General features: G+C 38.9%; 1 protein-coding gene across 2 annotated transcripts in view; it reads right to left on the bottom strand.

The window, feature by feature from the left end:
• The window catches only part of pip4k2ca (phosphatidylinositol-5-phosphate 4-kinase, type II, gamma a), a 17366-nt gene extending 2595 nt beyond the window's left edge, over positions 1-14771 (bottom strand). Inside the window, exons 1-8 of one of the 2 annotated variants that reach the window (XR_013815502.1) lie at positions 14326-14771; positions 11589-11686; positions 11273-11369; positions 9052-9198; positions 6843-6989; positions 3835-3873; positions 3641-3754; positions 1-253 (exon numbers count right to left, since the gene is read on the bottom strand). The exon at positions 1-253 is cut by the window's left edge and continues 12 nt beyond it. Coding sequence is in view for 1 of the 2 variants with exons in the window: in XM_079803635.1 (XP_079659761.1) it covers positions 1-253; positions 3641-3754; positions 3835-3873; positions 6843-6989; positions 9052-9198; positions 11273-11369; positions 11589-11686; positions 14326-14487 (1057 nt within the window). In the remaining variant the exon portion in view is untranslated. The remainder of the gene's footprint in view (positions 254-3640; positions 3755-3834; positions 3874-6842; positions 6990-9051; positions 9199-11272; positions 11370-11588; positions 11687-14325) is intronic. The other variant, XM_079803635.1, reaches the window with a different exon arrangement.
• Between the last annotated feature and the right edge of the window lie 914 nt (positions 14772-15685).

Consider the following 15685-nt stretch of genomic DNA (forward strand, 5'->3'; position numbering starts at 1 on the left):
TGACAGCGTATACATCAACGTAAGGGTCGAATTCTCCAGGGCCGAGGGGTTTGAAGGAATTCATGTAACCGGCGATGCCCTCCGGCGACGTGCCGTAAGAGCCAACCTGTGCGGCCGGAGCAAGGCCGTTCTCGGGATCAGCGTCATCTTCACAGCACGGCTCCTCGGCCTCCTCTTCCTCCCGCTCGCCACGTGCCACGTCATGGATGCCCAGCAACAGGCTGTAGTCCATTATCTTCAGCTTCACCAGGAACTATCATCATAGAAAGATTAATGGCAATATTAATATCACCATGCATGACCTTTTGCAGTTTATCCTGCACTAGTTTGCATGCGCTAATTTTCATCAATTGGAAAGAATCCAATGCGATTTCAGATTCTGGATGTTCTGTTTTTATGAACCAAAGACTTTAGATATACAAAGACGGTGCACTCATATTACTATAAATGGGAGAAAGTGCTACGCACAATATGGCACAATGCTCCAATATTATCATCCTGCAATATGGAGGCTGCACTTTTAGGACCACTGCAGTTTCAGGACTGCATTTCGAGGACCCTAGTTTTAGGAGACCTGATTCAAACTTTTTACACCTTATTTTTAACATAACAGCAGGCACGGCCATTTTAAACTTAATTATTTAAATTAGTTTCAATATTTCAACAGGGTGACCAACGGGTAGGTTTAGGGCTAGCGTTTGGTTAGGACAATATATAAATTAAACTGAATCCATTAAACAACTAAATCATTGCTAGGGTCCTAGAACTGCGGTCCTTAAAATGCAGCCTCCGGGTTTGCAGGCAGATGCCCCGCCTTGTAACTAAGAGAACCAATCGCCAACTACAGTGACGCTCATTGGCTGATCCAGCTTGAAAAATGCTGATTTTTGTCATGATTTAAGCATTTTTAGAAACAACATTTATGAGACGGTTGTTAGATTTAAAATTGGTGGTTTCAAATATGAAATTTAATCGTAAGTTTGGTGAACAGATTTGGAGAATTTGACATTTCCCCATTCAAAAAGATAGGAGCTGCGCTTGCATGAGTGAAAACGCTGCCCGCAAGGTGTTTCAAAGATGGCGGCTAATAAAATGACTGGCCTTAAAGTCCCAGTGAACCGGAAGTTGCAACTTATTTTATTTCAGTGCTGTGACGCATTTCCAAAAGAAACGCAATATTGAATAGAGGGCAGGGTTTTAATTCAGCGTTCCTCCTCTCCATCTCTCGCTCATAGCAGACTAGCGGTTGGAGGGGAGTGGTTAAGGATATTCAAACCCAAGCCGTCACACTGCCGTCATCGGAAAGGGAACGCCATTCCAGACTGGAAGTTAGTTTTCCGATTTTGATTCAAGATTACCACGGCAAACAATTTTTTTCTGTGAATTAACTTGTATGGATTAATTGTTCACCCTAAGACCAGTAATGTGTGCTAACAAATGGCGCTTTTCCACTATACAGTACCAGCTCGCCTCGACTCAACTTTGTTTGGTTTTCCACTGTGTAAAAGTTGTACCTGTACCTGCTTCCAGGTACTTTTTTTCGTATCACCTCTGGCGAGGTTCTGAGCGAGCTGAGGCAATACTAAAATGTGACGTGAAAACACGGCAGACTGCTGATTGGTCAGAGAGAATCGTCACTATTCAATGCGTCGTCATTGCACGCACCAGACAGAGAATCCTGAATATTTTTTTTACGGTCTATGGATTAACCCCGCCATTTTTAAATAGTTTGGCCAGAGATTGCGGGATTTACCTGTTACTATTATGGCAACTTGGAAGAATACGCAGTGGTCAAACGAGGAGGTTTCCTTTGTTTGGTTGCCGAAGAGAGGATCCAGCGAGAGCTTGATGGGGCAACGAGGAATGAAAAAGTTTCCTGCCGCGTCGCTATGTCGACCAGGTACTATTGCGGAGGTACTATCTGCAATGGAAAACTAAGCGAAAAGCGAGCCGAGACGAGTCGAGTCGAGTTGAGCTGGTACTGGTAATGGAAAAGCGCCAATAGTGAATAAGATCAATTTTGATATCATGAGGACTTTGATAAATGCTGCAATTCGATTCACACCATGAGTATAATTGTTGTTTTTCCTTGATGATATATCTAAAAAGAAAGCTGACATTTATGTCAGAAGAGTTTTTTTTTAAATGAAATATTTAGTAAATGTTCAATCTCATCCAGTGACCAGTTCGTAATAAATGGCATGTAAATAATCATACCCATATGTATTACGTATTATGTATTACGTAAAATGTATGTAAACATACGCACCGTGGCAATGCACATTTGTGCAAGGTTTTTTTTTTATCCAATAGAGAAAAGAGTCGGATTCAAACTTTTACATGCTTACATTTTTCCTGTTGATTGGATTATTTCAGGTGTACACCACATAGTGCTGGGCGGTATGACCAAAAATGTATATCACGGTATTTTTCTAAATTATATCGGTTTCTCTGTATATGACGGCATTTTTTTTCTCCTATGCATGACCAGGTGTTAACCACATTTTCTACTGCAGCAGATTGACTAGAATGCCCTTTTTTACTGTAATGATGAGTGAATATTGTAGAAACATTCCACACTAGAGTTAATACAGGTTTGGAAAGCCCCACAAAATGATGCTGTGGGGAAACAACAACCCATAAAACAAACTCATTACAGACACATGAATATTAAAATATGACCACAGAGAGAAAAAGAGTTGAGGGCACCTTAAGCATTTTAAAAATCTAACCCTATATAACAACAAACTGCCAAAACGAGGGAGAAACACGGAAGAACATTTCAACGGTCTAAGGAAAAAATGTGCAATGCATTTAAGAGCACTACAGTCTCTGAACAACAACACACGTCAGTTTAACACAGAAAGAATCGAGCAGTTACTTTTTTGCCCATTGTTCTTTGAATTGTCAGTCTATTTACTAACTAACATCATTGTCTTCGGTGTAACAGAATAACCCATAGTGTCATCGCGGCCGTGATCAGACGTACGGCTGTAGTATCAGTGTCCTTGTTTGCATACATTTCATTTGAAAAAAGACGTGATGAAATATGTGCGCATACAAGCTGCTGGTTCATGTTTAGAGCACTAGAGTATATTAAATATGTCCATAAAAACATAGATTCAATCGCTCCAGTCTATATCTGATATATGATCCGTGTGAGAACGTTGTTAATCTTATCATGGCACTCCGCAAGGAAACCGCTCTCTCTCACGAGCCGCGTGTAGTTTGAATTCTCCGCTGAAATCAAGGGTTGAATCCGAAATCGCACCCTATAACCTCAAATAGGGCATTATTTGAGGGGACAGCCATTTGTAGTGGTGTCCGAAACCATAGTGGACGTTATTGACATAGTGGACTCACTGCGCCGCATTCCGAACGTTGTTTAAGCGACATATACCGGTATTGCGGTATAATCAAAATTCATATCATAACAAAAATAAATACCGGTATTCGGTATGAACCGGTATACCGCCCAGCACTAACACCACCCCTTACAATCTGATCAAAATTTCGGACCGATTGAGTGGTTTAAATGAAGTCTGTTCAGTCCTATCAATACAACTACTAACAGATTATTTGAGTGCATGTTAAAGTGGCTAGTGTGAAATATACATTTTTAAAATATATATGTCTTTACCTCTACATCTCGGTTTAACTTCTCCATCATCTTCTCTTTCTGTTCCTCTGTCACATACACCTTCTGCATGTTATTTCTGAAATCCACGTCTTTAAAAGTGGGCAGCTCTTTTACCTGCATTAGAAGAAGCAAGAATGTCAAGACCCGAAGAGTTTGTGTCTGATGTTGTATAATGATCTGGACTGATGTCCTACCTTCTCTTTGTCACTGGCCTCACGATCTACCAGGGAACCCTGTAGAAAACACAAAGTTAGGCACTTCAAGACAATCTTGAGTGTGTCTTTCATTAAATGTATGAGCATCAGATGCTCTAACGGACAGTTGTTGTGGAGTTTTAGTCTGTTGTACATAAGTGCGATCATGCCCCCTTGTGGCACAGAATCAAAATAGCAATAAACAAGGTAGTGGGTGTTAAAGGTAGGGTTAAAGGTAAGTGTCTCATAAACACTTTTTGTTATACTGGTAATAGAAGTGGTTTAAATATTTAAACGTACATACATCTTCTGTGGAAGTCTCAGGGCAAAAAAAAATCATTGCATTTTGTCCGAATGCAGTGATAGGATGTCCTATATATATATTCCAACATTGATAATATTAGAATGAGCACATTAGAATGATTTCTGAAGGATCATGTGACACTGAAGACTATTTATTATTTAAAATAATGGTTCACCCTCAAGTCATCCTAGGTGTAAATGCTTTATAATGGCAGACTTGTTGGGTCATTTTTGAAGTCCATAAAAGTGCAATATCCGTCATATAACTGCTCCACACGGCTCCGGGGGGTTAATAAAGGCCTGTTGAAGCGAAGTGGCGCGTTTGTGTAAGATAAAAATATCCATATTTAAAACTAGGGCTGTAACAATTTGACCAAAAATAAAAACCTCGATTAATTGAACATTTTACCTCGATTACGATTAATGAACGATTATTTAGCTTTTTTTCTTTCTTTCTTTTTTTGCCCTCATAAGGTTTTTGAGTAAGTTCACTGATAAGGTTTTTACTGTAAATATTTTCAACTATTAAAGGTGGAATTTTTTTTCTAATGAAAAAGTGCATTTCTTTGTGAACTTAGGAAACGGTTGACTTTCAGCAGTTATTTTCTATGGGATTCTGCTTGTTGTACATCAGATAAATTAGCACAGTAGGCCTACATTACATTTATTTGAATGAAAGTGAGAGTGATGGTGTTTGTGAATTACTCATACCGTCTCTATTCATTATGAAGCTGTGGTTTGTACTTCAAAAGGTATTAAAATGCATGCCTATAACGGTTGAGTTTCTAAGCTACTTTAGTGACTTTACTTTAGTCACAGGACGGCGTTTCTGTGCTCCTCTCTGCGCGCGATATTCACGTGATGTGCGAGCTTCTGTCTGAGTGTTCGTTTGTCACCATATATCAGGCATTAGCTCAACATAATACACATCTGATGGTCGAAACTCGCTTTAATGTTCAAACTAGCAGGGCTTAAAACGCATACAAATGACAAAGCTTTGTGAGGACGCAGGTGAAAGGTCTGCCTTCAGGGTGCGCGCGTTGTCAGAGACGCGGCACAGCTCGGCTCTCTGTGTCACAGAAAAAAGCTGAGCACTGAACGGATAAGTTTTCCGTATTGTTGTTTTTGAATAGTGCACAATCGCTTTAAATGTTTAAACTGGCAAGCCTTTAAACGCATGTACTTGACAAACTTTATGAGCACGAAAGTGAAAGCAATCTGGCTTCGGGGCTTGCGCGCGCCGACTGTGTGTGTGTGTGTGTGTGTGTGCGCGTGCGCGTCAGAGCGTAGGCTATAAGAACAGCAATTAACTGACCTGTATAAACTGTGTAAAACGTGCAGTTACTATAGTGATTCTGGGCATCTATAAACAAAGATAACCGCTCCTGCATCTCTCTGTGTGCCTTGAAAAACTGCACTTGATGTGACTGACGGGGCGGAGTCACGTGAAAACCGAAATAACCGACATGGGAAAAATAGGTCGGTTAGAGGTTCTGAATGTCGGTTTCGATTATTTTTCGATTAATCGTACAGCCCTATTTAAAACTTTATAGACTAAAATAAGTAGCTTCTGGCGGTCAGCGGTATTAGATTAGATTAGATTCAACTTTATTGTCATTACACAAGTATAGGTACAAGGCAACGAAATGCAGTTTAGGTCTAACCAGAATGTGCAAATCGACTTGCGCTAAAGGAGGAACCCCTGGCGCGATGTATAGGAGCATCACTCGCTTTGACACCTCTCGTGGATAGAGCTGGGCAACAAACGCACGCCCTTCTTCTATTATATCGAAATCCTCCACCATTTCTCTTTAGAAATTCTCATTTTAGACTAATTCATGACCGGTGTTTTGTTTTGCTCTATCCTCTGCACTTCTGCGTTCGTCAATACGCATGCGTCAAGGGTTACTCTTTCGCTGTAAGTCGACTTGCATACCGCTGACCGCCAGAAGCTAGTTATTTTAGTCTATAAAGTTTTAAATATGGATATTTTTCTTACACAAACGCACCACTTCGCTTCAGAAGGCCTTTATTAACCCCCCGGAGCCGTGTGGAGCAGTTATATGATGGATAGATGTACTTTTATTGACTTCAAAAATGAACCAACAAGTCACTGCCATTATAAAGCTTGGATTAGCCAGGACATTTTTAATATAACTCCGATTTTATTCGTCTGAAAACAGAATATCATACACACCTAGGATGACTTGAGGGTGAGTAAATCATGGTCTAATGTTCATTTTTGGGTGAACTATCCCTTTAAATTGTAATAATATTTCACAATATTACTCTTTTTTCTGTCTTTTTGATCAAATAAATGCAGGCTTGAAGGGCATAAGAAACTTATGAATCCAAACTTTTGACTGGTACTTAGTAAGTATGCAATCTACAGGATTCTTCGTCCTCGGTTGAATTTCCTCCACAGGAATGCACCGTTTCAATTTACAGCTTTGACAGCGAAACTCAGCACTCAGTTCCTCAATAACAGGTACATCTGCGATACTATTCATGAACTATCAATCATGTCCACCTAAATCTCTTAAACCAGGTCTAAGGGGATGTGACGCATGATTTAAGCGCTGTTTGCTTATTGCTCGAGAAGTTAATGATGTGTGCAAAGACAAATATGAGTCACGCTATGAAAAGTTAAGGCACAACGCATCCCAGTCAAACACATCCTGACGAAACAGCAACTCATCTCCTACCTTCAGATCGTATTTCCTGTGGATGACGAGTCTGTGGCTGAACATGTTCCTCATGACGATCAGGTACGTGTCCTCACTCTCCACCGTAACGCGGTACATGCCCAGAAACTGAGGGAGAAGTGTACTGCCATGACACTTCACTATATGCTGTGAGACACGACACAAAACATCAGGAATTTCATTTTGTGAGCTTTACCCATAAAGTAAATGCTTAAAATGTTCATGTAATGACACATTGTGTTTAAACAATGAACTCTGGGTAGCATATGGTATCCAGACCTAAAACAATCCCTCAGGCATAATAAATGAGTGTTTTTCTCTGTCTGCATCATTGCACAACTAAACTAACTTGATATCAGTGCTGAGCTAAAGCTGCAAGGAATATGAAGGGAAAGGCATGTTAATAGCACTTATTTCAGCTTATAATTTAATATTTAATAACAATTTTGTTGAGACAGATTTCTGGATAAGGGTGCACCCTCAGGACATGTTGTGAACAAAGGCAATGCAAATGCAGAAGCACAGTCTCGATTCAAATCTGCTCATTCAGCTACAAAGGAAACTGTTAAACCAGCTCACACATACTTTTCTCATGGCCGTCACGGCACTGTAAACAAGCCAGAAGCACACAAACGCTGAACTAATCTAACATTCACATGAGCGCGGCCACACTGAAGCTGATTGGCGTCTTTTATTTCTAAGAAAAATTTATAAGTGCGCTTATTTTTGGGCAGTTTTAGTTGTGCACTAAATTAACTATTCATGACAAACACCTGAGAATATAATTGTATGGGAACCCAGAACTTTATCATGATGCTATATGCGTGCCAACATATAAAATCCAAAACCATCGACCATAACAGAACATGACCTACTACACCTTTAAATAAGCACGCAGAACAACAAAAGCTCATTGTCAACTATAAAAAGAGGAATTTACCTATTTTAAGGAAGTGCGATGGAACATGAAAATGATTTCAGTGACTGAACAAGTTTGGATGACAGTGTAAAGAGGAAATGAACGACTGGGCGTGTGGATCCCAACTGGGTAAAAACAAAACATAAAAATAGCTGGAGTCTGAATTCTTTTGACGGATTATTTCTCCAAAACAAAGCAAACTTGTGTAATATGTGAACTATAATGACATACACACAAGTATAAGAAAGTGGACAGCAAAAAAGTCCAAAGTATAACACAAATGCAAAACAATGTGCCTGTATTTTTTGCAACCAGCTTTTAGTTATTGAAGCTAAAACTTAAAACGAATAGTTCACCCCAAAATGAAAATTATCCCTCAAGCCATCCTAGGTGTATATGGCATTCTTCCTTCAGACGAATACAATTGGAGTTATATATATATATAAAAGAATTCATGGTTAATCCAAACTTTATAATGGTAGTGAATGGCCGCCCAATATTTGAAGCCCAAAAAAGTGCATCCATCCATTAAAGTAATCCAAACGGATCCAGGAGGTTAATAAAGGCCTTCTGAAGCGAATCTATGGGCTTGTGTATGAAAAATATACATTTTAAAACTTTATAAAGTAAAATATCTAGCTTCCACCAGATCGCCTTCCGTATTAAACTTACAAAGAAAATGTAACACCTCTTGCAGTTCAAAATGCCTACGCTACGTCCGATGTCATCGCACTTTTACTGCAAGTTACGCTTTGTCTGTAAGTTGAATATGGAAAGCGGTCCGCCGGAAGCTAGATATTTTACTTTATAATGTAATTAGGCCTTTATTAACCTCCTGGAGCCATGTGGATTACTTTTATAATGGATGGATACACTTTTTGGGCTTCAAATTTTGGCCTGCCATTCACTGCCATTATAAAACTCCAATTGTATTCGTCTGAAAGAAATAAGTCATATACAGCTAGGATGGCTTGAGGGTGAATGATTCATGGGGTAATTTTCATTTTTGGGTGAACTATCCCTTTAATAAGTCCGCTAACGGCATACTAGTTTTTGGTAGAAAATGATGCATTTCATTTGATTGGACTGAAGCAGTCTTACCTGAGCTGATCTGACACCACTTCGTACATAAATACAAATGTGCTTAAGACACTCAGCTACACTTTCATGTAAGATACAGCAGTTGAGCAGATATTAACTATCTGCATATGTTGAAATAATTCAGTCGAAGGCACTTTTGATATGGTTTGACTTAAGGATGAATGTCCTGGCCAGTGTATTGTGAGATACCTGGTGATACTCGGACAGAATGTTATGCATATCGGCTACTTCTTCACTGGAGATGTGCTTCACTATCAGCGTACGGTCATAGGACGTGAAGAGAAGACCTTCTCCCTGTCCGTCGCCTCTCATGGGTGCACTGCGGGCCAGGGACACCTGATGGAAAACATACAGGCATTCAGATCAAATTTAGCAGTAATATTATATTACATGGAAGAAAAAAAAGAAATAATATGGCAAGTGATAACAACTGCTTGTATATATTTGAGAAGCTGGATTGTACAAATACAAGCTGATTTATCAATGGCTGCATCATAGTTTTTAAGTTCCCCCTATTATGCTTTTTTAGTTATTACCTTTTTCATGTAGTGTGTAATATAGCTTTTTGTGAATGTTAATGGCACGATATGTAATTTTTCGTCGCTTATACAAAAAGTTGTAGCTTGATGACGCATGATTTCGCAGAATCATGGTAGCAGTTGTCTTCACATCTACAGCCGGTGGAAAAGAATCCAACAGGACTCGGGCAGAAATCATATTCATGGATGAGCGAAAGTATTAAAGATTTATTAATGTTACTGTAGGGTGAAGCAGGGTGGGGCTGAAAGCCATTGGAGCAGAACGAGGCCGCTGGAGCGATTGCTAATGAGAGACGAGCGTGACACACAGCTGGAGAGCACTGGAGCTTTTATTATGCCACAGACGAGCGCTTCCGCTTCTCCTGGTCATGTGTCTGTGGGGTAACTCAGTGCTGTTTTATCATATTAGATACATTTGAGTGTGTTGAAAGTTATATTATAATGGTACTGTTATGTTATAATGCATTCGCTCGGCGGATACGATGAGTTTTAATCCAAAAATCTTACATACTGTGCCTTTAAAGGTCTGCAAAGTTTCAAAGATCAGAGTGCATGATAAATGGAGTTATTGTCTCCTAAAAGAAAGAACCGATTCTGAACTGCCTGAAATGAGTCGGCAGTTTTAATTTCTATTTGTAGGTTTGTAACATATTTGCATAATGCCAGCCTGTGGTCTTCATTTGCCACCTGTGAATAGTGTCTACTTTGACCCGCCTGTTTTCTGCAATGCGAAAGCAAATCGGATATGGTAAAATCGACGTTACTGTTCGGATCTCTGTGTATCCATAGTTTCAGTCCATAGTTTTCAGTCGCGGAGCCTTGGAGGGCAAAACCGCCATAGAACTCCATAGAACGGCAGCACAAGCCTGTCAAATTTCCATCTTAAAACAAAAATATGTGAACAAGATGCACGTTTTGGCCACTTATGATCCATATACAGCACCTGCTGCAGTTTTTCAATCACTGAAAACAGCAGGACGTTTTTAAAACGCTTAACGTGAAAAACACTATAGGGTGAGTTACAACAATAAGGATTAAATTAAGCAAAGTTTAAAGGATTTGTTGATATGGGTTTTTATTTTAAATCGAGTCGTTGCACCACTTCATTTTAAACAGATAAATTACGCAGTAAAAACGTTATAGAGCTGATTCAGCAGCAGGCGGAGGTGAACAGGCTAAAGAATCCTTAGTGCAACCCACCCTTAAAGGGGTGTAATGCCCTAAAACAGTGATATTAAAAGATCAAATTCAGTTTACACCTTTTTGATGATGCATACTATATACAGGCGCATAGATAAGGCAAGAATATGAACGCAACGTGTTTTCTTTATAATGGGTTTCGATGGGGAAAACACAGAACGAGAAACCTCGTGTTGCACTAATATTCTGTGTTCGTCTGCTTTCCTGTACAAAGTATGCAACATCAATAAGGTGTATATTGAATTTGGCATTTTAATATCACTGTCTTACCGCATTAATACTGACTACAAACCTGGTAAAAATGACTAGCGGGCAATGGAGGAGAGCCTTGTTTTGCCCTCCAGGTGGGCGTTCCTATAAGCGTGTGACGACACATGAAAACTATGGATACAAGTGCTGAGGAAGATCCGGAGCTGAAATTCAGATATAGTAACAGGAGGTTTGTTGCCTGACCAATTAGAGCAGAGTAGATTCTCGAAAAAGAGGGGTTTAGAGAGTCCGAATGCTGCGGAGTATGTGATGAGAGGTGATGCTGCAATGTATATTATGAGAAAAAAATCTTTTTTGATCTTGGATACATGTAAACCCATTGTAGGAGACCTCGAAAACAAAATTAGGAACCTTAAAAAATAGCATAACTGGAGCACTTTAAAAAAAGTAAAAAATGTCACCTGGTAGTCAAGATCTTCAATTCCAAATCGCTCCCTGAGGTTCCTGAAAACTTGTGGACAGTACTCTTTAAATTTAAAATGACCTGGAAGATTCTCCCTGCAAGGCACAGATGGGTAATTCTTTACATTTGCATTAAAAACTCTATCAAAATCCTGCATTAAAGTGTCTGTTTTGCAGAAAAATCTGCCAATTACACTGTCATTACATCTAAATGAAGGTAAACATGTTCATACTGCAGCTGTAGACACAGCACACACACACACACACTGTGCGATGGAAATGTGTGTAAAATAATGATGTGCTTTTGATAAATACTTGTTGAAGAGATGGTTGTTCACTTTAATTTTGGTGTTGGCTTTGAAGTCGTCAGGGAGGAGCATGACGGGCACTGGAACTTGATTTAAATCATTTATCTGGAAAAACAGAGTGGGTTAAAAAAAACTTTTTGCATATAAAATGAACTTTTGCACATCCTAACACTGAATGACTCAATCCTTATATATGCCCTCTTCTGACACGTCACTGCATGAAAAAGATTTCTTAGTTTTCTAATTATGCAACAATCAAATGCTTCACATAACATAAACTCGCCCGAGTCGCCCCTAAGGGAAATTACTTCCCCCAGGATCCCCTGAAAATCTTAAAGGAATGTGTACAGGATTTCTATTGGAGTTTTAATAATAATTTATACTGCATTAAATTAATTGGCAACACTTTACAATAAGGTTGTATTAGTTTCTATATGTAAAGCGCTTTGAGTGCCTAGAAAAGCACTATATAAATGTAACAAATTAATATTATTAATTATTAGTTAACATGAATTAACCATGAAGGAGGATTCTGTTCAGCATTAGTTAATCTTTGTTAACGTTAGTTAATAAAAATAAAGCTGTTCATTGTTTGTTAATGATGTTAGTTCACGGTGCATAAACTAATGTTAACAAGAATTTAATAATGTATTAGTAAATGTTGAAATTAACATTAACAAAAATAAATAAATGCTTTATAAGTGCAGTTCATTATTAGTTCATGTTAACTAATGTAGTTAATTAATGTTAACTAACAAACCTTATTGTAAAGTGTGACCAATTAATTTAGATCGACTGCATAATTTGTTGAGCATTCAGACTAAATTGATTCATATATATATATATATATATATATATATATATATATATATATATATATATATATATATATATATATATATATATATATATATATATATATATATATATATAAAGATTTGAAATGTATTTGCAATGTTGACTTTCCATGAAACAGTTAGTGATGGGGAATCAGAGTCATTTGTCAAACGGTTCTTTCGAACAGTGACAATGAACCGTTCAAAGCAATAATTCAGAGATTCGTTTACCTCATGACGTTATTACATCATCACATGGTCCCTGTCATTCCAGAGTGGCATATTACATGCTTTAAAGCGTTACAATAAAGTTATATTTAGCACATTTTTTTATTATTATTTATTGTAATTTCATGTGTGCCATTTTTATTTTGGTGCAGCCGCGATTCAGATCACAAAAACAAAACCGTTTGGAATCTAACTGTAATTTGCAGTTCAATTAAACTGAACTTAATCATACGTGTGCTAAACGGCCGACTATCTGTTTAACTGGCCGGACCGATTCAGTTTGATTCGTTCACGAATCGGTGAGGCTGTTGTGGGCTCCTCAAAGATTCGACTCAAAAGAACGATTATTTTGTTCATCGCTAGCAACAGTTGCAAATCCGCCGCGTGCAATGAAACAATGTATATCCGGTTTGCGCGTGACCTCATATGTCAATACCCATTTCAATAACAGTACACACTAATCATGTATTTTATTAATTTAACTACAGACACTGCTTTTACAGATATCATATCCCCACTATTGAGAATGAGGAGATGTCGTCACGACACAGCGCCCCGCCCCCTTCCGCCATTTTGGGGGTCTGCCCGCCAGGTAATGGATTCGGACACTGGAATATCTCGGAGACTGGAGAAGAGATATTCTGATGATTACTATGTACATAGTTTTCCAAACTCAACTGAACATGAAGTTTTAATCCACCCAAGCCGATCTGAGAAAGCAGCGGCTGGTAAAGGTACGCCGTTATTTCACCACAGGGTGTCAGTCATGATCTAAACTAGTGAGCGCGATGCTGAAGTGTGAGACACCTGATCAATACGAACCTTTATTTATTTGTATTAAACATGTTGGTCACTATTCTGTCATTTTTCATTGTCAGTCATGTTACTGTATGTTATAAACATGTTTATGCCCAAAACGCTTAATTAATTTTCAAGGTAGGCCTAGTTGACTGTCATTTTCCTCTACTGTGTGCATCACTGTTTAAGATTAATTCAATATTTAACATTGTTAACGTTACATTCATTTAAGGCACGTACCGAGCATTAATTCTACTTAAGAAGGCTGGAATAAAAGCACCAGCGCACACAAACGATCATTTCAATTTTTAGTCAAATTAATTAAAAAATATAAACTCAACAGGTATAAAATATGATCAGTAAGAGAAAAACACTGCTATGATGACGAGCACTGGACTGCTGCAGGATAGTGGGGAGATATAACTTATTTATTATTCAGAATGCACAGGAAATATATTTATAGAAACATTTCAGTGTAAGGTGGTAACGTTAAAGAGTTCGGAGTTCTGCCGTGGCAGCTTGTATGGGTCAACGTTTTTGATATCAGCTTCTCTAAATACCTCAGCTTGGCGCTGGTAGTAAATTTCTCCCTGTAAGAGACCTCTTCTTCTCCATTTCTTCTAAGTTTTCTCGTAATTTCTCCGCTTAAACGCCGCGATGATAATTCCTCGAGCCGTCTTTCCTGCTCTGATCTCTGTATCGCTCTTACAATGTTACCCCTGGCAACCGATAGCGTGGGATCCCAGAATGGTGTAGGGCTCAGACTCCGCCCACGACCATGACGTATCTCCTCATTCTCAATACGTGCGTGCAGCTAACTGTTAGCTCATAAAATGGCAGTTGTGTGATGTAGGAAGTTAAGTGAATCATAAACCATATTACCGAATGATTAACGCCCCACATGAACACGCTGAGCATCGGGTCGCTCGCCCGGAACACTTTCACCTTCTGCTGCACGAAATGTTTCTTTTTGGTCTTGGTTTTGGGGGCGAGCATGACCATCGGGCTGGAGGCGCTGCCGGTGTTACCGAGAGACGCCATCATCACAGTCGGTCACTCCCCTGTAACGCAGCGGTCTGTTTTCCTCTCGGATCCGCCTCCCTTGGTTCCTGCTCCGGTTCCTCTTACTGGCAATCAAAGGTTGAAAAGCACAAGAGCTGAGCCGCGGGGCCGGTTTTTCCGCTGTGTTTGCAGGCCCAGAAGGACCGATTCTTCATGGAAGTGAACAACACTGGCTTGCTGAAGTGTGTGGCAGTGATCCAGATGCTCCTCCCACAAGTTCACAGGAACAGATCTTGATATATTGTGACAGCAAGAATGTGTGTCAGGCACCTGAGTGTACGTCATGTGGTTTTATAGGTGGGATGGGCCAGTGTAAAATATAAGTATTAACATAACCATAACTATTAAACTCGTTCTTGCTAGTGACATGAATGACGTGTTCAAACAAACCGTTCGTTTTGGAGTGGATCTTTTAAATGATTCTGTTGAACCGGTTCACAAAATCGGTTCGCTCACGAATTGGGCTGAATCGGTTCGAGCGGTTCTCGAGTCAGCAACTCATTCGAACATGCCCAATTCGTAAAATCCGAGAATCAATCAGAAAGATTTGACTGATAGGGTGAGTTTGCAATTTATAATAAATTAAATAAAAGAAGTGACTCGTGTGTCTTTCTTGATTTTTGGTTTCTAATGTCATTCAAAGCAGATGTTTGTTTATAAACTTTTCAAAAGGTCCCTTTACGAAACAAAAATATATGGGACTAAACTGGAAAATATAATGCTATAGGCCTATATTACATAATACTTTTCCATATGGGAAACTAGTGCTTATACTTTTCAATATATTGCAATATATGCATGGACCGTATGGTGGCGATACAATAGACTATATTGATAGCTATATATTAAAACATATAGCAATGAAGACAAAAACTGTAAGATGTAATAGCTTTATTGAAATTAATTTCTCTTTCATGAGTTAACACATGGGTTTACATAAAACTGAACACATATTCATAAACTTTTAGCTCACTTTACACATTTCATAAATATCATATTTTCCAATAGCCTATACCAAAAGAGTCAATTAGTTATCCCTTAAACAGGCAACGTGCACCACAGGATACAGTCTTTAGTCTCTTGTAGGAGGCACAAGAAAGATTTTTTTCATCCAGTACTCATAGCATAGTCTGTTTGGAGTAGGTCTATGTGGGTCATGTGACTTGGTTCAAATTTTAAA

This window comes from Gobio gobio (genome assembly GCF_949357685.1).
Source record: "Gobio gobio genome assembly, chromosome: 21".
In the NCBI taxonomy this organism is placed as follows: Eukaryota; Metazoa; Chordata; class Actinopteri; order Cypriniformes; family Gobionidae; genus Gobio; species Gobio gobio.